Raw genomic sequence first — 21,596 nt, 5'->3', positions numbered from 1 at the left:
GTGTGTAACTGAGGTTTTCATTGTCCGGCCCTTTTTTGTTTTGGTTTCCCCCTCCACCCCCCGATGAGCGCTGACTCAGCCCAAATGTCGGAGGCAATCACTTTGGCATCGCAAGCGGCCGGGATTTAGCAGCGAGCATAGTTCAGATAGAAGTCATACTGTGATTGTGCCAAGCGATCTGGAATAATGCTGTGTACACTGTGCTGTGCTTGTCCTTCCCAATGACAGCAGTGACGACATGGATCTCGATGCAAGCCGACTGACCGGTCTGAGTGCGTGGGTTGCGTGCTGACTGGAGCGGTTGCTATTTGAGGTCTTTGAGAACTCGCTGTCCCAGCGATGGGAGAGACGGCAGAGTACCAGAGGCTGCAGGAGGCGGCAGAGTCAGACTACCAGAGCTTGCCCAGTGATGATGAAGAGGTAAACCTCCCACGTCTGCCTCGTCTATGATGGTGACAAATACAAATTTCAACAGCTTTTAAACATTTTTTTTTTTGGCAAAATTTAACCTGAAGTTAGACAGAGTTGACTTTGTGTTGTTTTTGGAAATCCACCTTGGCAGCAGTGAGAACAGGCATTTGTGCTATTTTGGTGTCTGTCCATGATGAGGGAGTTTCATGTGATTCTAGCGTCTAAACTTGGTTCCTTTTGTCAACGTGAATGAGGTATTTTTAAAAAAAAATAATCCAGTAGCATCACTCCTCTCTTTGTCACAGCTGAATAAGAGCTGTGACGAAGCTCTTAGTTGTTAATGTAAACTCCTGCATATTTTTCACACTCAGTAATCGATTACTATCTGTAGATTCATGAGTAACACGTTGATGTTTTCTTTACACTGGTTGTCATCGTCGTCTTCAGTCCACTGGTGTGCACTCCTCAACCCCGCCCAGTGCTGGGCCCAGTGTGTGCTGACCGCTGAGCTCATTGGTGACGTTCTGCCGATTGAACTCGGTGAAAGGCAAAATAGTGACGTTTCATACCTTCCCACATATTCTGTAAATGTGCTGACTGTTATTTGGTTTTGGAGTTTGTGGGATTCTTGCGCTTCATGGAATATGAACCTTTTTTTTTCCAAGGTGTATTTTCTTTCACATTGTCTGGCACAGGGTTCTCCGTCTCCACTCGCACAGTCCTGCAGATGCACACACACCTGAATCAAGTGGCCACAGTACTTTGGTCATGAAGTCCTGCAGAGACCCTTTAACAAGTCTGTCATTTCCTTCAAGTGTGCTGAAGAGAGGGTCACTTTTAAATGTTGGAGGATGTTGGCTCTTGAGCACTGGAGTTGGAGACCCTTGGCAGAATAGTTGTTCTTTCATTTGTCCATCCATCCATCACATCGGTTTTTCCTTCTTTCAGGTCCATGTTTTTGTTCATCCATCCTTCCTTCCTTTCTTAAACTCTGACCAGACCATAGATATATTTTATAGATTTGTTGCTTACTGTTGCATTTATAAAATGGACCAAAACAACCCAAGAACTCTGGAAATTTGTGTGTGTGTGTATTTTAGGGGTGGGCGACACAGACTTTAAAAGTTTCATCAAAATATTTTGTGATACTATTATGATGACAATTAAAGTAATGAGAAGTATTTCTTACTCCTTTTTCAGGTAATTGGCTGTGATCGCACTCACAGCAATCATAGCCTTACAAACACAAATACTGCTCTTAAAAAACAAATTTATTGATGATCTCATTGAACAAAGACTGGAGAAAACGGTAAAACTAACAGTCCCAGCAATACAAATAGACTGATGGGTTCATTTTTAAAGAATTTAATTGGAACTTATCATGACAGACGATAAATCAAAATTCTTATAAGAAATTGATCGCAATAAATTAATTAAATTAAATGTTTGTGTGTAGATGAATAGGTGGCATCAGCATCTACTATAACATGAGCTAGAGGATCATTAACATTTTTTTTATCATTGATTAGAATGATATTGATCCTATTGGTTTTGTATTGGCTTACAGGCACACACTGGCCCTTTGATCACTCCTCTGCCTTTAATACAATCCCTGCTCCGAACAAAGGAGCACAGAAACCGAGATGAACATGTCGTTTTCTGGATCGGTCTAAGTGAGCTGAATGTTCCCTGTGTGCCGAGGATCTGTGCTCCACTTCAGTGGAGTTGAGCCGCTGTTCGCTGCAGCTGTCCTCGTGGCTGCGGGCTCAGTCGGATCGCCTTCTGCAGCTGCAGCAGCTACATGCTGAATAAAGGCACTTGCATGCAGGCGTGGACCTGCGTAAGATAGGAAGGCTTTCATGTGGTCTCACTATTTCTGCAAAAACAATTTTAACAAGCCTAACATGGTGGAATTGCTTTAATTTAAAACGGGAAGGCAGCAATTATTCGGACTGGTACTGAGATATGTTTATTATGTTTATTTAATATCATTTAGAATTTTTACATGGAGATGGAGATTTAAGCAAAATGAAACGCAAGCTAGATTTTGTTGCTTTCAAGACGTATTAATGTTTAATAATGTGTGTCGATGCCATCTTGCAAATCAAAGTACAGCAGTATATCAGCTAGTTAATGAGTCCAGCTATTTGCCATTTAATGCACGCTGCACATTTCTTGGTAGCTGTCATTTTTAAACATTAACCTTAATAATTTTTGCTACTTTATTTTATTTTACGTAATACAAAGTTGGTAGTTGGTAGAGCTGTTGCCTTGCAGCAAGAAGGTCCTGGGTTCGATTCCCGGCCTAGGGTCTTTCTGCATGGAGTTTGCATGTTCTCCCTGTGCATGGTGGGTTCTCTCCGGGATCTCCGGCTTCCTCCCACAGTCCAAAAACATGACAACAACTCTAACAAACTCGTACTAAGGGAAAATTATGAAATGTTGAGAAGCTGTAAAGCTAAAATTCATGTTTTTGGACTGAGGAAATTGGAGAGAATCCACACACACACACACACTGGCACATACAGCAAAACATGCTGTGTATGCAAAGTTAGATTCAAAGATTCAAAAATAAGAAAAAAAGCATCCTACCACATTTTCTGTTCAGCCTTTTTATAAACTGCTCAAGTCTCATACTCTAAAATAAGCTGCAGAAATATCTCAACATAAAATTCTTTATCCTAGTGGTCGGCATTTATTGTATCATTTATCATTTGTTGTTTCTCATAAGAATTTTGATTTATTGTTGTCATGATAAATTTCAGTTATTGATGGTAAATAAAAAACAGACCCGACAGAATGATCAGAAATTATATTCATCCCATTTTCTCCACTGTTTACAAGATCTATAAATATTAGTAAATTCAAAAATAGTATTTTTTGTGTACAGTTTTTTTTTTTTTTTTTAAGTAAGTGGCATCCTGAAGAACCCTGTTTCAAATGAAAATATTTTTAGAACAAAATTTGTTTGTGGTGCTATGAATGCTCTCCCTTGCAGTCAAAGACATGATGTTATCTAAAATATATTAGTTATTATTTTTTATCCTTTTTATCACAAATGATCAAGTCCACATTGATGTCCACCTTCACATTTACTTAGTGTTGTCTGTTTGACCTGGTGGAAATTGTGTATGCTGGATTTGCCGATTGTAAATTGGAGCTCAGGGCTGAAGGCGAAGCATTGTCTCATTCAGGTCAGCAGCCATTTTCTCAGTGAGTCTTCGATGTTTTTGTCAAGAACAGCTTAAAGCAAAACGAACAGACCATTCCCACAGATCGCATCTGTGTTTAAGCCAGAGAGATTTTAAGACTCTGATGTGTTTTAAGGTACAAGAAGGAAGACGTATTTTTGCGTTTTTGCTCCATGCTGCACAATTTGCACCTCAGTTGTGATACTTCCATGGCATTTTGCACCAGCGCCCTCCTCCACCCTCTAAACAGCTTTACTGGGATCAAACAAGAATAGCTGAGGATTGGGGTGCATTTGCAGGATTAGGGGGACATCATTGGGAAGGTTGTTATTGTGGTTGGGATTTATGGTTAAGTATGGCCATCAAAACAATCTTTGGGAAGACATATGAACAAATATGTTCATATGTAGAGCTCCTATCCTTCCCTGCATTACCCAAACATCATGCCTCCTCGTGTTTTCGCGCTGCGGACGACGAACCGTCGGAGACGTTGAAGGGAAAGCCAGACATGCCAGACAAGCCAGACCCTTGTCAGACATGGGTACGATCTGTGAGGTCAGCAGTGACTCATATCAGTCTGTCTGTGCATGCAGTGAAATCCTGTGTGTGAGGGTGTGTAGTTGTTTTGCTTGCATGGTTGTAAGAGGGATTATTCCTGCCATCAGTCTGCTCTGGCAGCTTTTTGGCACCAGCGAGCTAAACCACAAAACTCATTTTGCTGCCAAAAGATTCCAAGAGAAACTCCAAGGTGGCTTAGCTCCCAATACCGTACGTCACGGTGGATCCCTGCGATGGAAGTGCATGCCTTTTCATGCCTCAGACCAACTACAATGAGCATCACGTTACGGAGACGAGCTCAATGGGATTGCGTGTTGCAAAAAAGACCAACTCTGTACCGCTCTGTTAATTTAGTACAATCTTTTAGCAGAGAAGCTTCTACTTTAAGGCCAGTTGCTGATAAAAGTGACCTACAGCGTTATAGTTGGAGATTTATAACTTTAGTGCACTTTTATTGTGTTCAACTTGTACAGCCATGGGACTCCTGCTGCTGTTTGAGGGAGTGTTACAGAGAGAAGGTAATAAAGGCCAGATGGAAGCAGCTGGACATGCATGCAGTGGTTCATACTCGGGGTTCATACTTTTCACATCCATAGACCTACATTTTTGACAATTCTTTTCATAATAGGTCAACCTTAGTCATATTAAATGGGGAGATTTCAACGTAAGAGATCTCACCTCTTGCCTTATATTCTCAGTTATATTCAAGTCTGTGCTTTGTTCTAAATGGTCTCAGTGTGGCTCTGCTTGTATAGTTTGCCTTCTGCTGTAGGAAAGTGAACCTCTCCTCTGGTCTCAAGTTTATCACAACCTCTGACAGGTTTTCTTCCAATGTCATCTGGTCTTTGGCTACGTTCATCTTCCCAACTTCAACCAACTTCCTGCATCAAGCTGAAAACACGTCCTCTTGGCGCAATACCTCCATGTTTAAGGGTGAAGATGTTTTTTAAAGTGGAGTTCATTCACTACATGGGTCAGAAACTTCTGCCTTTTTTGACCAGAGCAACTTCTCCAACATTTGCTGTGTGTGATTGGTTGTACATGAATTATTTTAGGGGTATTAAAGGAAACTGGGGGTAAATGGATGGGCAACCCCATAGTTTTTGGATTTGATTTCCTTCCACCTTAGATTGGCGCTCTTTCTTTCTGTTATATAAAATCTTAATGTAACCCTTTTGAGGGGTCTGGCTGTATTAAAGTGTGGAGAGCTTCAAACGGTTTAAATACTTTTGAAAAACACAGTGCCACTTGGTTGACCGTTGTCCCACTTCAACCTTGTGTTTACTCATAATGTTTCATTGGAATCGGCTTGCTGGTCTTATTGGAGGTCTTTGGTTACTTAACTTTGCATCATTGCATACTTACTCTGCTTTTTATTGTTAATGATGCACTTTTCATTTTTGTTTTACCTTCCCTTACGCAATTGTTTCTCAGAGTCACTAATCTTGGCACAGTCAAATCTTCAAGCACTCTCTTTATGGATACTTCTGCATTGTCCTTTGGTTCAAAACCTTTTGGTTTTGAAATAACTTCCAAATAAGTTTTTGTGTTCTTGCATCGTTTGTTTACATTATCAAACTGATCCAGTCAGTTGTCAAAGTCCAAACAGGGCCCTGAACAGGTTTGGTGCAAATGGTGGCTACTGATACACTGATGTCAATATTGCTGTTTTGGCTGATAACCAATCTTTACCTATATCTCTTTAAAGTTTTGACATTGTGAAATAACAACCACACAGCTGGCATTACTTTTATGCTTTAATAAAAACACTCCATTATCCCGCGCTTCTTTACCGTCATATAATCAAACAAACGTCACTTGACTAAACCCTTGAAACAGAATCGTTGGCAATAAATATCAGTTGTTGATATCTGCTCGGTTTTACTGATCAGACTGATACCGATATGTTGAATTGTCTGGGATTGGCCAATATCGATGTTGATGCCGATACATCCTCCATCTCTCGGTACCATCACGCTGGTTGAGACACTCCTTTGAGTTTTCTGTTATTCAACGATGTTTTTATGAGATGTCCTCTTTCTGTTGAACATGGTTTCTTATGTTCAACAGCTGTGGACTTATTATAGAGAGCATGTGAAAAACAAACCGCATGCCATCAGTTCAGTGATGTAATGGCTGACCAGCAGACGCTCAGAATCCTGAATTATAAAGATTTCATCACCAGTTCCAGTCAGAGGTCTGCTGCCACCTTGTGGCGTTTTGTTAGAGCTACACTCACTGTATACTAAGGTGTACAGGGCCTTGATTTGCTCAGTGAGGAGAAACTTGGTTGGCAATTAGACTCCTGTTGATTTCAAACTGCAGCTATTCAATAAAAGAGCTGTGGCGCCTGAAATAAGACTTAAACATTGTGAGAAAAACAAATGGTTCGTTAATGGCTGTGCCGCTTTTCCATATCTGATTGTTTTCTGCCACCATGATATATAATAAGAATGAAAGAAGTTTTGCTCTCTCATTTAATGCCATCCTGGATTTACCTAATAGGAAATTTCACTTAACACCCTTATTCCCCACTTTTTTTTATTGATTTGTTTGATTGATCTGTGAGAATCAATCAAACTTCTATTTTAAGTTGTCTTTCCTCTTAAAGACTTTGAGTCACAAAAGTACAAGTTTCTTGATGGAAATAAAAATGTAGTTTTGATGTGTTTAAAGAACAGGCAACAGGTATACAATGGTTAGATAAATCTTTTATCCGTAGCGTTATATACATAAACGTCTATATACAAACGTCTTTTTAAGGAGGTGTTTTATAGTTTTGATGCGTTTAAAGAACAGGTAACCATTTGCATTTTTCACCATCTCATCTGATGGTCACGGTCAAAATCTTCTCGCATATCCCTTTCTCACTTTTTATTTCTTTTGGTTGCAGATGAACCTTTTTCACCTACACTTTGACCTTCCCCCACCCATAAAAAAAGAAATCCCACTTCTCTGCTGGATTTCATTTTCTCCAGTTGCTGAATATTTCATAGGAAGAACACCTGAGCGCTCTTCAACCTTTTCTTCCACGTGTGTTTCAGGTGACGAATCCGTTACAGGCTTCTCGTCCAGATGTGGGTTTTTAAGGAATGTGGCGTCCTCTCCATCATCTGGTTCACATTAAAGCCCGTTACATAACTGTTCCAAAGCAAACATTATGTCTGCAAATTTCATGTCGTGAAGGTCGCTAGGCTGTTCTTCCTCGATAAACAATCGCAACTGTGAAGACCGAGTCACAAAAGTTGTTTGTTTTTAATAGTTTTCTCACAGTTGCTTTATTTTGCACAAGAATTGCTAATTAACTTCTTTGGAAATGGAGGCTAAAAACCAAACAAATCACCAGGTACAACAAGGTTGAAGTAAAATACTTGTTTTTAAGTTTCCTAGTTTCCAGCACACATGAAAACAAAGCAAATGTTAGGTGAAATGCTGAAAAAGTGTTTGGGACGGGGCTGTGTTTCCATTCGGCAGAGTGGTGGAAGAGAGATAAGATTTTTTTTGGGGGGGGTTATAGGCAGGAAATCCAAGGCAGCACCAAATAAAGAAGAAAACACAACGATTTGGCCGAAGCCTCTAGAAGGAGGAAGGGGAGGGATTTTTTTTGAAACGGGGGAGGAGAAGGGCGAGGAATTTCCTAAAATACAGCAAACGTCACCGAAGCAGAGCTGGGAAAGCAGACTGTGGGTATTATGAGAAAATGTCTAGATCTGTTTTGTTAGCACATAAAAATACAGATACTTCAATTAATCATTGTATGTCTTGATATGCAACAATACTGTCACCGAACATAAAGCGTGGAAAATAGTGAAACTTAAAATCCTGACAATGGATACAGTTATTTCTTTGTTAAAACTTCAAAAAGATGGAATTTGTCCCGACATCAATAAATCAGAATGCTTATAAAAAATTTTGAACGATAAATGATAAACGATACAATAAATGCCCGTCCCAATGACTGACCATTCTGCTATACGGGATAATGGTGACACAGAGGGGAAACAATATGTAAATTTCCAGAGTATACTGATAAAAATCTGAAAAGTGTGGAATGCATTTTCTTCCCCCTCTCACCCCAAATCAAAACTTTAGAGAAACACATTTCCATTCATTCACTTGTAGCTTTACCAATTTTTCACATCTATAAGCTAAAATTTCTGCTGCTTTCTAAAAAAAAAAAAAAAAAAAAATCATTTTCAGCTTCTAACAATCTTCTTCCAGGATTTCCCTTTATTTGGCTCTAAGACGAGAATCCCCACAGCATGATTCTGTCACCACCATGTTTCACTGTAGGCACGGTGTATTCAGGGTGGTGAATACACCGTGTTTTTTCTCATTAAAACGATTTTTCTCATAATTTTAAGCCGGTTTTTGGTGCGATATTGTCTTTATTCTGCTGAAATTATGATTATATTTTCATGATTAATCAAAAATTCTTGTAGCCTGGTCCTTGCACTCAATCATGCAATTCGTAGAGAGGTGGTTGGAATAAAAGCCACTTTGTGAAATTATTTTCTGTTTGTAATGTACATCTTTAGAAAAGCCATGAGGAGAAATTGCTTAAAATCGGACCGGGTGTTATTTGTAAGCCATATTGCTCAGCTCCAATTCTAACCTCATCGATGGTTTTCTTGACGCAGTTTTCTCTCTATCAAACCTCTCGGGCCAACAGATGGACTGTAGTCGCAACTTACTGATTTCTGAAAATAGCTGGTAGCATTCGATTTTTTTCTTATTTTATTTTATTTTTTTATGGTTTCAGAGTAGAGGGGGCTGAATGAAAATGCAAAAGTCTCTCGTTAAATCGTTAACGTCGCCACAAAACCGCTTGTAAGGCGACAAAACCTGGAAAGGTTCAAGGATTGTGGGTGCTTATGCGAAGCACCATGCATGTGCATTCTCCCTGTGCGTGTGTCCTTTTGTGTTTGGGGCTGTTGGATCACAGGAAGTCGTACCCCCATCCCACTTTCCCCCCAACCCTGTGGTTGAATGTGACCCCTTGGCCCTGGATCAAATGCTGCGCTGAGCCGAACACCATGAAGCCTCTGTCCTCTACACCACGCACAGCCCTGTCCTGTTCTGCTCCACTCCGCTCTGCACGGACCAACTCCGTGCGTGCAGGACGCCGTGAGGCCGCAGGGGGACGGATGGACGGTGGGGCGGAGAGTAGAGTTTCAGAAAGAAGGTGGGAAAAGAACGTGCAAACACGTGCAGTTTAACTAGACGCAAAACACATTTTTGAGAAATCTAAGAGGCTCCTCTGCGCTACCTCTCCGATTGCAGGGGAGTCGAAGCGGGGAGAAGTTGTTCCTATTTTTAGTTCCACGCACATCGGAGGGACAGAAAAGCAAACAAGTCGGGTTGTTGCATATGCAAAGCTGAATCGGGGAGGGGATGGAGGAAGGAGAGGAGGAAGGAGGCGTATCTTATTTGTGAAGTTCTGCAAGTTTAAATAACTGGCTCACTGCCGTCTGCACACGAAGGACGAGGCTGACCCATCAGTCAGCCTTTCCTGATATAATCAAACTTTTTTATTTTTCTGTTTTGTATGCGTGAGGCTGTAGAGGTTTTACGTGGGAACTTGTCCTGCCATGGAATGTCACCGAGTCGCCGGACGTTTTGCTTCCCGCTCAGCGGATGAGAGCTTCGGGTTGGCATCCAGAGACTGTCCGCATCTTGTGTCACTCCAAACAGAGGCTTTATTAACAGCCTAAAGGACAGCTAGTTAAATCAACTCGCACTTTAGTTTTCCACTCTGATCCAGAAGAAGCTGTTCGGCAATGCGGCGCATCGACAAGTTGAAAAAAGCCTTCCCCTTCGTGGCACGCTTCCATATGTACCGTGTAAGTGTCCGCCGCGGCCCGGCCGGTTGCAGCTACGGCCTGGGTCATGTGGTGGAAGCGCGACGCATGAATCATGGTTGTGGTATGGTGAAGTCAGGAAAATGTGAAAGGGGCTCTCCTCTGGGAGACTTGTTGTTGTTGCAGCAGCAGGATGTTACAGCAGAACCTAGTCTGGGCCAAGAGATTTCTGTGTGTGTGCGTGGGTGCGTGCGTGCGTGCGTGCGTGCGTGTTAATTCACCACCACTATGAGGAATGAGTTGAGCCAGAAATAATGTTGCTTTGCTGCTTCCAAATTCCCACATTCCTCTTTCCCATCCTTCCTTCATACGTCCTTTTTGGTCCTAAGCATTGCTTTTTGTGCGGTTAATGTTTGCAAAAGGGTCCGGGACAAAAATGTCCTTCTCTCCAACAGTTCTCACCGTCTCTTGTTGCTTTTTAGAGGTGGAAAAACAAAACTATTAAAGTACCCTCAGTCCTGGACGTCTGACCAAAGTTTGGTTTCTCAGGGTCGTGCTAGAAGTCACGCCTTGGGGTTGGAACATTACAATCCTGTTGTCATACGTCCGTCTAAAAATCATTTTCGTTTTCATTGGAAAATGATAAATACCTCAAAGATTATTCATTCATTTTATTTAAATTGAACACAGTATCAAACAAAAAGCAATGTCTGAATTTTCTCTCTCTTCTCAAAGGAAAAATGCCATTTATTTTTAACTCTGACTTATCTTTAAATAATTAAAAGCTCTTAAGTGGATGTACACCATCTTCATAGTGTGCAATTAGGGATTTTGTCCCTCCAATACTGACCAGATTTTTGAAGATGAAGTCCAATACTCTATTTGATACTGTAATAAATGTAGCCATTACTTGGTCTACGTCAGTAAAGATGTAAACATGTTGTCGACAATGTTTCGGTTTAGCTTCTCTTCTCTCTGTCCATTTTTTTCATAAAATTTGAAACGCCTGAAAATTTACTCTATGCTTCTTCATCCAGCAAGAACATCCACACTGAAAAGTGTTGCTGGTAGAAACCAGTCACTCGTTGAGGTATGTAGCTGATATAGTTAACATTCTCACTCTCTGTTTTGATATGCTTCTGTAGTAATTTTCTTTCAACATAGTTCAGCGTGGCTCTTATAAATTGTGCATGGACAGAACGTACAGCAAGAGTTGTTGACCTGCTTTCTAAACTGAGAGCTTTGCTTAAACTCAATACAATTTCAGCTGCGCTCTATTCCGATAGCTTTGCATAACCGAGCAGGTCACTTGATAAGGAAAGACCAGGAGCTGCAGCAGCTAATACTGTCTCTCTTAAAGAGAATGTCATTCAGGGTAGAAAAAGACTTTATTTGGGTAAGCCAAAAATGATTTGATCAACAAAATAAAGTGACTTGCAAAACTTAGATTATAGCTTTGCAAGCCATAAACGCAAATAGTTGGCTTCAATTTTTTTCGAAATTATGCAGCACAGAATTTAGTTATTGTTTACTAGAGCTTCCATCATAAAATCCATGATGGGTCTCGTGGAGATTCAAACACTAATCGGCTCCAATTTTCTTAATTTTGGGTGATTGACCATCGATTGATCGATCTTCTCTACCTCCACAAAAGTTCAGTTAACAGAGTTGAAGATGAAGTCCAACTCTGCTGTCCTCCACACACACTATGAACATGCGCGGTTAACAGTAGTCACTGCACTGTTGCCAACTTAGCAACTTTGTCACTATATTTAGCAACATTTCAAACCCCTCTAGCAACTTATGAGGTTGTGAGTTGTCGGAGTTGGCCGGTCAGGCTTTTTAAAGATTGGTGATTGGCCAAAGAACTCCAATTGGTTCACCTCCCACTAATCATAAAAAAAAAAGCCTTGAGCCGTATCCTGGTGTTATCCAAGGTATTGGCATTGGTTAATATGTATTTATATACCTAATTAGTTGATGTAGAAATAAGCAACTGACACGGAAATGCTTTTGCACCTTTAATTTGCCCCTTCATTCCTCACATTTGACACCGTCGTGAAGTCGAGGCTCAGGAGGAAGCCAGTCTGCGTCTTTGGCACCGTCTAGAGAAATAACACCCACATGCCGACTGCCAGGGAAGCTGCACCGCAGAGGTGTACTCGGATCAGCCGTATCAGTGGAACTACTGATGGTGGTGTTCCTTACCAAAGCAATGCCGTCCTTAAAATGTACCGGGGTCAGCCAGGGGTTTGTCCAAGCACCGTCTGGCTGTGGGTGGATTCAGATGTCTGAGGCTGTAGTCAAGCCTGGAGCTTTCAAAAAGATGTTATCTTACCAACTTTTATGGTAAGATAAAAGTTACCTTTAAAGTAACTTTTAATCTGAAGTTACCATTTGCGAGCCATAAACGCTTGCAAATGCATTTATGGCTTTGTGTGTTTTATTTTTGAATATGTACAGGAATATGCAGATATTCTTGTACATATTCCAGTACAAGAATTTGTATTGGTATGCAAATTAAAGTCGGAAATTCTTTTATCTAAAATTGAGGCATTAAAATACCTTAAATTTCTGGAAAAAAAAAATTTATGGGACAAACATTTTCAATTCGTTCTGTTATTCAACGTTGTTGAAGCGTCTGCTAACTAGCTGCTAATGCAACCTCGGTACTTAGCTAGCTGGAATTTTGGTGTCATATCATGGGTAAGGAAAGTAGGAATGTATCACCAGTTGGCTAGACAATGTTTGTTGCTAATCCAAACATGGTTAGGTGCATTCTGTGGGAGGAAAAAATAACATTAAGCTTAGCATTACAGGGGTTAAGGCTGCTGAAAGTCTTTTTTTTATGTTTTGTTGGCTCTAGTGGCCTTTATTTGAAAGTAGTTTGACAGGAAACAGGGTAATCAGAGAGGGGAAAACATGCGGTAAATGTCGCCAGGCCGGGAATCGAACCTGCGACCACCGCCACGAGGACTAAGGCCTCAATACGTGGGTCGTGCTTTGCCCCTGCGCCACCACAGCACCCCTCTGTTGAAAGTCTTATGCAGTGAGAAGCATAATGCCTCTGCCAAGTGCCATTAACAGACCTCAGAAATTTCACAGTATATGTTATCATTGATTGTAAAACAGCAGAATTCCCCAACCTTTCTTTATATTTAGTTTTTCAATCTTAAATTTTATTCAAAGTAGCATCAAAAGGGTCTTAATTAGTCTTAAATTGCACTTTCTGAAACCTGCAGATACCCAGTTAATATTCACTGATTGCAAAGGGAACAGATGGACGTGAATGTGTTTTGTATTTAGGAATATTTTTTAAAAAATTTAAGGTTTGGCCCCATATTTTCTATGTGCTTGTGGTTGTGAGCCACACTGACGTTTGCCTCCTTAGGCCACCAGTCATTAAACAATGGGGGGCCAACCTTTAAGTAAGCGTAGTTGAAATGGCAGAGAGGAAGCTGTGACCCCCTCTGACATTTCTGTCTGGACCTTGTGACCTCGCCTTCGCCAACACAGGAAGTATCTCGGTTCTTTCCCGCTGCAGTATTTGTGGCACTTTGGCGTTTACTTCGCTGTGGGACTGGGAGAAATCTCCTGAACAGGTACAGTTCTTCCTCCGCTCTAATTTAAACGTACTTTCTGCTCGACTGTCACCTTGACGACGGTTAGGTTCACTTTGGTGCTACTGTCCTTAGACCTGGTTTTGTTAAGCTGATGGCGATGGATGATATTTTCAGTTGGTGCCTGTGAACAATGAGCACAGATGCTCTGCCTTATTATTGCATTGCGGTCACATTTTGTTGGAGCTTCCCTGTTCTTCTGAGTGACACTAGCGGCACATTACTCATCCTGGGTATCTGTTCTGTGCTGAGTGTGAAGGATGTAGATGGTTTTTACCAAAGCTAGCAGCATATAACATTCCTGCCCAGGAACTAACCCAGATTTACTAATTTATAGGGGCCTCTAGGCTCAAATGGGGGACATGATGTTGGTTATCGTCTTAGTTATTGTGTGCTCAGTTTTGAAACCAGCGTCTTTTGGGGGAACATCACCAACCATGCCATCCGTAACACTGAGTAGAATGTTGCTATTAACAGAGATGCCCAATTTCTGACCTCTAGTATTTGAACTTTTCAAGAATATATTCCACCACATATATGAATAGCATTCAAAGTACTTTTTCAAGCCTTATGACTGTGGGAGTCTATGAATTTGTATTGAGTAAAGGTGATGTCACATTGTGTGGGAGTACTAGCTGTTTCATTGTTACTATGACAAGTAATAGAATAATTATCTAATTATTTTAAGCTGGTCTCAGAATATTATTTCAGCAATTTGCTCGTGACTCTTAGAGCTGGTAAAGAAAGCCGGGTCTATTCTGGAAATGGTTGTTGAAAAATATTATACAATGATTCTTTGAAGGACATTAATGAGATTTGTTATAACATCTAACTTAGCTCAGGTATTAGTATGTTTTAAAAAAAAAAAGATGTGTTCAAATAAAATTATTCTTAGTGCCTAACAGATTCTCAAAACTCGTTCTTCCCTCAGTCTCCACACTGAAGAGTGTTATATTGTAGTCCGTGCAGCCTGATGGTGGGACACATTTATTGGATAATAAATTTTCCAACTAACAGTTTTTCTTTTTTTGTCTTGGAAATGTCTATTTACTACTTTAAGATGAAAGTGAAAACATGATGGATACGTTTAAGTAGCTGAAATGTTTTAAGGATTTACAGTTTCCCACCTTGCTTGTCTGAAAAGTTGTGATGCAGCAAAGCTAAAAACCTACTTGTATCCTGACTTGAAACTTGTAGATTTTCTTCCAATCTGAGATGAACTTTTTTTTTCCAAAGCGGGATTGTTTTACAGGCTGCTGTAAACAATCACTGCAGAGGAAGCCGCCTGTGAGCCCGGTTCCTTCTGTTTTCGTACAGAAAAGAATGGTTTGCCCATTTGTGCCGACTTTGTCTCAGGAAACGTAGCGACAGCTTTTGAGTCGGCCCTGATCGATTTACACCCAGTGTTTTCTCTCCGTTTGTCCTCCAGAGACTGGGCAGTGGCATGCAGTGTGAGGAAGGAACTGAATGGCTGCTGGAGCTGCTGACGGAGGTGCAGCTGCAGCAGTACTTCAAGAGGATCCGAGACGACCTCAACGTCACGCGGCTCTCGCACTTCGACTACGTCAAGAATGAGGACTTGGAGAAAATTGGCCTGGGTCGACCCGGTGAGGCAGAAGATCTGTGCGTGCGACATCAAAAGGCAGAGCTGTGCTCGTTTCAGATGTTTGCTTTTCTCATTTATTGTGCCAAGTTACACTGCTGGTCGTATTTGTTGACTTACTCTGGTAAAGAGGCGTAAAAAGCCTGAGAATAAGTGCAGTAGGGCTGGGCGATAGAATATGAAAATAAAATCTCTTTTTATTGGCTGGACTGTGAGCCAAATGAAAATAAAGCAGAAATAAATCATTTAATTTTGGACGTACACTGACAAAGTAGACATCTTAAAAAAAACAAAATCGCCAGCCACCTTCAAGGCTGTGTACTTAGTATTAGGGCCATATTAATAAAAGAATAAAAAATAAAATTTCAAGAATAAAGTCATCGTATCACGAGAGAGCCGTACAGAAAAAGTGTTTAAAAATTTTGAGAGCAAAGTTGTAATATTTCTTGAATTTTGTTTTTTAAATTTTCTTAGTGTGATCCTAATAGTCTGTCGTGTTTATCAATATTTCTGATTTGCATATGTATTTCCTTTTGTTGTTAGTAATGGCTCAGTGTCGTCAGATCTAAATCCAGTCCTCCACTGCCCCACATCCTTAGTTTTATTTCCAAGTCCCAGCTGATAATAATTAGACACAATAGGAGGAGACAGTGGAGTGCTGAAGCTTTTGTCTGTGGTGTGTGTGTGTGTGTGTGTGTGTGTGTGTGTGTGTGTGTGTGTGTGTGTGTGAAAGAGATCACAGCAATCGTATTCTAAATCCACTTACTGAAGTGCCTCGGGGCCTCCCTTCACAGAGCTACTTCACACTAATTAAATCCCACTTCTTTTGCTCATATAGTCACTCGCAAACCTTTTATCTGCCCACTCCTTTAATCATCTCTTAAAGATTTCATTTGTAAACGTTTTTGCTGTATTCTACAAGTTTATCCTCTGTATGATTTTAAAATTTCAGCTCACTAACTTACCGCTGTGTTTCACTTCTTCTCGTCGACTCAGGCCAGAGGCGCCTTTGGGAGGCCGTGAAGAGGAGGAAGGCCAAGCGGAAAACCTGGATGAGCAAGGTGACGGCCAATAATCGATTCATCAAACGCAGGAACGCATGTCATCACTCTAGTATGCGCTGTGACGGTACGCTGCGAATGAGAAGGATGAGCCTTCTTAAAGAGAACGCTCTCTGCGGCACTTACTCTTAAAGTTGAGGCAAATATTTATTATAAGCCTGGCGACCCACCAGGCTGTAATTGCTGCCACACCAGGCTAAGTGTCGTTTAATATAAAAAAATACTTGAGCTTTGTACCCTGAAAATATTGAGTTAAGTATATTAATATGCTGACTCATTGTTAAATTTTAAGGACCCACTGGCTGATTACTTTATCAGGATGTGACCGAGGTGTCAAAGAATATTTATTTTAATTGCATTTCATTGTGTTTGCCTTTTTTTTAAAGACGCTGTAGTCCGTGTTTAAGTATTGTTAATCATGTCTTCCGATGACATATAACTATCTAGTCAACTTTAAAAATTTTCTGTGAACTTGTAACTTTTTTTTTCTAACACAAAACCACTCCTGTGGATCGGCCCATCGCCCCCCCCCCACCACCGGGCTCAGCAGGTTTTCTTGGGAAAACGCTGCATAAATGGATTACCTACAAAAAAAAAAAAGACTCTTAAAAAGTCAACAAGCTAACTTAAGTCCTCCAGGAAAACTGTGGTAAACAAATAGGAGTGCTTGTTGGCAGTGGAGTCACAGGATCTATAATTACACCTGTCTGTTTCCGCCTCTGGCACCATCCGAAAGGAGTCATCTGCTTCCTCAGCATGCTTTCTGAGTGTGTGTGTGTGTGTGTGTGTGTGTGTGTGCGTGTGTGTGTGTGTGCTACCCAGCCGCAGCTAGAATCTTATGAATGCCCAGCCTCCTATTTGAAACCCACTGACCACACCGTGACCACAGGGTGGTGGTGTTTTTAAAAAGGTCTGCCGCATTATGTCATGTCTGGTTTTGTTGAGAACGCCAACGGCTACGGGTTCTACCCAGACAGTCGTACGCGTTTGGTACAGTGGGTCCATTCAAGAGTCCACTCTCTATCCTTGTGATTATAATGAGCTCATAAATCTTAAACCAACATAATACCAGCGACTCAGAAAGGTACAAAAGTTTACACAAGACATTTTCCACATGTGGTGAACCGTAAAGACTACAATGTAGGGCGTAATTGTTAAAGGAAAGGTTAATCACACTTTGGCTTTCAGTCTTTTTCACCAATAAAAATCTGCAGTGTGCTTCTGAAGCAGTAACCCGATCACACAGAGCTTTGTTGAATCCAATCAGTAGAAAAATAGAGTTTAGGAAAGTTGCAAACCCACCAAGACAAAGGTCGTCCAGCAAATTTGAAAGCCTTGAGAAGGGGAGATGTGTCTCTGGAGGAGCTGCAGGTATCCTCAGCTCAAGTGGGGAGAGTTTGTCATCGCAGCAATTTCCTAACATGTGCTCCAAATGTCTGGTCTTTATGGAACAGTGGAAACCGGACACTGAAAGTCTGATTTCAGGACTTCTTAAACATCTGCCTACACTCTTGGATAAAACTGTTTAAACTACTTTTAATAATTGAGTTTGCTATGATATAAATGTGTACGGGAATTTTTGGCATTTTAAAGACAAAAATTAAGTAACAAAAACAGGCAAAAATAATTCCTTTTTCCCCAACCAGTTTCTTTCAATATAGAACTCATGAAACTTTAACAAAAGCTGCAGGTTTGTGTCTAGTGAATCTTTGGTGAAAACGTGTTTGTTCTCCATCCAGTGAAGTTTCTCATGGTGAATAAAGAGTTCAGACACTCTGCTCAAGTAAGAATAGTGATGCTTCATAATAAAGTTATTCAAGTTCGAGTAAAAAGCTCCATGTAATAAAAATACTCTTAAAAGGTTTTTTTGGTTTTTTTTTCCAAAAAGGCTACTTGAATAATGCAACTAGTTACTACCCAATTCTGTATGGAGCTACAGGGAAAACCTATAAAAGTTGGTATAAACATACCCCAAAAGGGTCACTTACAGAAAACTTCAATTTAATCCATTGAATTTTGTCACAAAATATGAAAAAGTGGTATGAATGTTTTTGGGGGTCACCATAAGAGAATATCCTCAGACTTGTGGTACCGATAATGGATTGCTGTGGATGTTTGTGATTTAATCTGTGCTTTACTTTGAAGTTGTTGCTTTTGTAGAAGAGAAAATATTCGTTCTTCGTTCCAGGTGTTCAGCGGGAAGCGGATGGAGGGAGAATTCCCCCAGCAGGGCCAGCTGGCATCTTCGTTCCGCAAACTGTCCCTCACGCCTCCCCTCTGTCTGGGCGACGGCGTCCTGGACACTCGGCTATACGGCGGCGGCGGCGGCGGCGGCCCACTGGACGGCCAGCAGCAGGCCCTGACCTGCCTCATCCCAGAGAAGGACCTGACTCTGTTCGAGAAACTCGGCGACGGCTCGTTTGGCGTCGTGAAAAGAGGGGAGTGGCTGACGCCTGGAGGGAACGTGGTGAGAAAACGTTTCGGTTCATTTATTCCGTCTCTCGGGAATGAAGTGAAATTGTCGCGGCAAGGCAGAGGGGGAAATAAGCAGCCATGAATCTGCTTTTGGGATCCTCCAGGTGAACGTGGCGGTAAAGTGCCTGAAGACGGATGTCCTCAGTCAGCCGGACGCTCTGGAGGATTTCATCTGCGAGGTCAACGCCATGCACTCCCTGGACCATCAGAACCTCATCCGCCTCTACGGCGTGGTGCTCACACACCCCATGAAGATGGTGGGGGCGCAAACTCAAACACTCAGCAGCTCTTCGTAGATAAGTTGCATGTTAATGATTTACGTGTGGAAATTTTGCGCCTACACACAAAGCTGGAGGGCAAAAAGACGATTTTTTTTTCTTCTTTACTTTCCATCCAAAGCTGCACGGCTGCGGTAGAACAATCCCATTGACTAAATTAAACCTGCAGATGTAGATATTATTACTATAGTGCAGTGTGACACAGCAAAGGGAAAATAACAGAAAAAAAACTGAGCAACTCAAAAACACTTGTAATTTTTGTATTTTTTTTCCCCTCCTTGTCGGCTAAGCTGTACAAAGACCCGTTGCCATAGCAATGAACTGACAACACCAAAACCAAAAACACCAAAAAACACAGAAGCATTTCCCGTACAAAGTAGAGAACATTCAGTCTGTTACCAGTTTTATGTTTTCAAGCTTTATGTTCTATTTGGCGAAGTATGTTTTTGTAGTTTGCACCTTCAGTCTTCAGGTCTTTTGTACTCTTTGCAATCCTTCCTGTCAGGTGACTGAGCTGGCGCCCCTTGGTTCTCTGCTGGATCGTCTGCGTTGCGTTCATCCTCAGGGCCCGGTGCTGATCCACACTCTGTGTCAGTACGCCGTCCAGGTAGCGAGCGGCATGGCTTACCTGGAGCAGAGACGGTTCATCCACAGGGACCTGGCGGCGAGGTAAGGCAAAGACAGGGACGCTACCCACGTAAAGGAAAGTTGGAAACACTAATAATTGCTAACTACACCCTCGTCTTTGTTCAGGAATATCCTGCTCTCGTCAGCTAACAGAGTGAAGATCGGGGACTTTGGCCTGATGAGGGCGCTGCCTAGCAACGATGAGCACTATGTGATGCAGGAGCATCGCAAGGTTCCCTTTGCTTGGTGGGTGAAGGATCTAAACTAATACATTTTAGATTGGGGGAAGAATGTGGTTTTATATAATTTATAGAAATCTCAAAAATAAGTTGTTGAGAATTGTCCACAGGAGCTGGGATTACATACAGGGCAGCAGCAAGAACATCTCAAAAGTCAACCTTGAGAAAAATTGAAGTATTTGATTCATTTCAGAAAGGGAAACTTTTATATAGAGATTTAGCACATTTAAAGTGAAATATTTCAAGCTTTTATTTATTATAATTTTGATGGCTATGACTTAGAAACAATGAAAACTCAAAAGTTCTCACAGAAAAATTTGAATATTGTAAAACGTAGAAGTTATAAAACACTCATAAAAAGGAGAGTGGAGGGGAAATAATGTTATATAAAGGTTGCAACAGGGTGATGGGTTTTTTTTTTTTTAAATTATCATTATATCGCTCTCATGTAATATTTTACTTTTCATTTTCTGTTAGCCAGGGGATGATGCTACCCCAATCAAATTGAAATACTTTTTTAAGACTTTGTCTCAAACGTCTTTACCAGAGGGTCAGTAAATGTGGCTGGTCCAGAGTGCACAGCGGTTAACGGCTTCAGTTTCCTGCCTCTCCTGTTGCAGGTGTGCTCCAGAGAGCTTGAAGACGAGAACGTTCTCCCACGCTACGGACTCCTGGATGTTCGGCGTCACTCTCTGGGAGATGTTCACGCACGGACAGGAGCCGTGGCTGGGCCTGAACGGCAGCCAGGTAGGAGCTTAAACTATTCACCTCACAACAGCTAAGACAAAGGACTCGCGTTAACTGTCATCTTGTGGGGTTTTTTTGCTTTTGTTTTTTGTGAATTTATAAAATAAGATTCTCCACAAGATCGATAAAGAAGGCGAAAGGCTTCCAAAGCCGGAGGACTGTCCCCAGGACGTCTACAACGTCATGCAGCAGTGTTGGGCTCAGAAACCCGGGGACAGACCCACGTTTGTTGCCCTGAGGGAGTTCCTGCTGGAGGTAAGACGTCACACTCACCTATTTAAGTGAACACCGGATGCTAATCGCAACACCTTTGGAAGCGTGGAGGCCTGACCACGTCCCACTTGCTCAAGTGAACCATGAGCTCCATCTAGTGGTTATAGAAAGCTTTTCAAAAGTGCGAAGGGATTGCGGGGAAGTATGACATCATACAGTAGCTCAAGAAATGTGGAAATGTTACCTGAAATATACAAAGTGAGCACATTTGTTTGCTTAAGTACATATTACTAAGCTACAAAAATCTGGTGTATTGTATGTTTTTTCTTAAATCCTACTATTTTGTTTTGTCTTTTCTGTCACTTCCTGGAAAAAATAAAATAAAATATATCTATATATATATATATATATATATATATTATAGATATAGACAGATAAATAGATCTATATATATAAACGCTCTAGAGTGTTGCCTTGATTATGTAATGCATGTTTAAGAAGTTCTTTAATCTCCATGGCAACCACTCAGCTGTGCAAAAAACACCTGGGTGGACTGAGCGCCACTTTCTAGGATGAAGATCCTCCACTCGGCTTGTTTACAGACTTTTTAGCTTCTGATTCACAGAGCAGCCGCCCTCCGTAGTTCCCCCATTCAGCTCCTTCAGACTAGCCACCAGTAATTGGCAAACAGCTGGTGGAACTGTCCATCTGCTGACCTAATTATACGAGCTAATTCTCAGTGAAATGCTGGTGTAAAACGTTGTTAAAGGGT

At 41.3% G+C, this 21,596-nt stretch overlaps 1 protein-coding gene across 9 annotated transcripts in view; it reads left to right on the top strand.

Annotated features, from left to right (window-relative positions):
- tnk2b (tyrosine kinase, non-receptor, 2b) overlaps positions 1-21,596 on the top strand; it is a 58,200-nt gene that overhangs the window by 19,974 nt on the left and 16,630 nt on the right. For 3 of the 9 annotated variants that reach the window (XM_044134512.1, XM_044134511.1, XM_044134507.1), the window contains 9 exons: positions 229-420; positions 15,011-15,188; positions 16,181-16,245; positions 18,434-18,712; positions 18,825-18,977; positions 19,504-19,667; positions 19,752-19,871; positions 20,485-20,611; positions 20,720-20,866. In XM_044134512.1, coding sequence (XP_043990447.1) covers positions 340-420; positions 15,011-15,188; positions 16,181-16,245; positions 18,434-18,712; positions 18,825-18,977; positions 19,504-19,667; positions 19,752-19,871; positions 20,485-20,611; positions 20,720-20,866 — 1,314 coding nt within the window. In that variant the 5' untranslated portion in view covers positions 229-339. Of the gene's footprint in view, positions 1-228; positions 421-9,638; positions 10,004-15,010; positions 15,205-16,180; positions 16,246-18,433; positions 18,713-18,824; positions 18,978-19,503; positions 19,668-19,751; positions 19,872-20,484; positions 20,612-20,719; positions 20,867-21,596 lie in introns of those variants that run through there. The other 6 variants (XM_044134514.1, XM_044134510.1, XM_044134508.1 and 3 more) reach the window with 5 other exon arrangements.

The sequence above is a fragment of the Gambusia affinis genome, linkage group LG12 (assembly GCF_019740435.1).
Source record: "Gambusia affinis linkage group LG12, SWU_Gaff_1.0, whole genome shotgun sequence".
NCBI classification, from domain to species: Eukaryota; Metazoa; Chordata; class Actinopteri; order Cyprinodontiformes; family Poeciliidae; genus Gambusia; species Gambusia affinis.
This window is presented reverse-complemented; position numbering and strand designations above follow the sequence as displayed.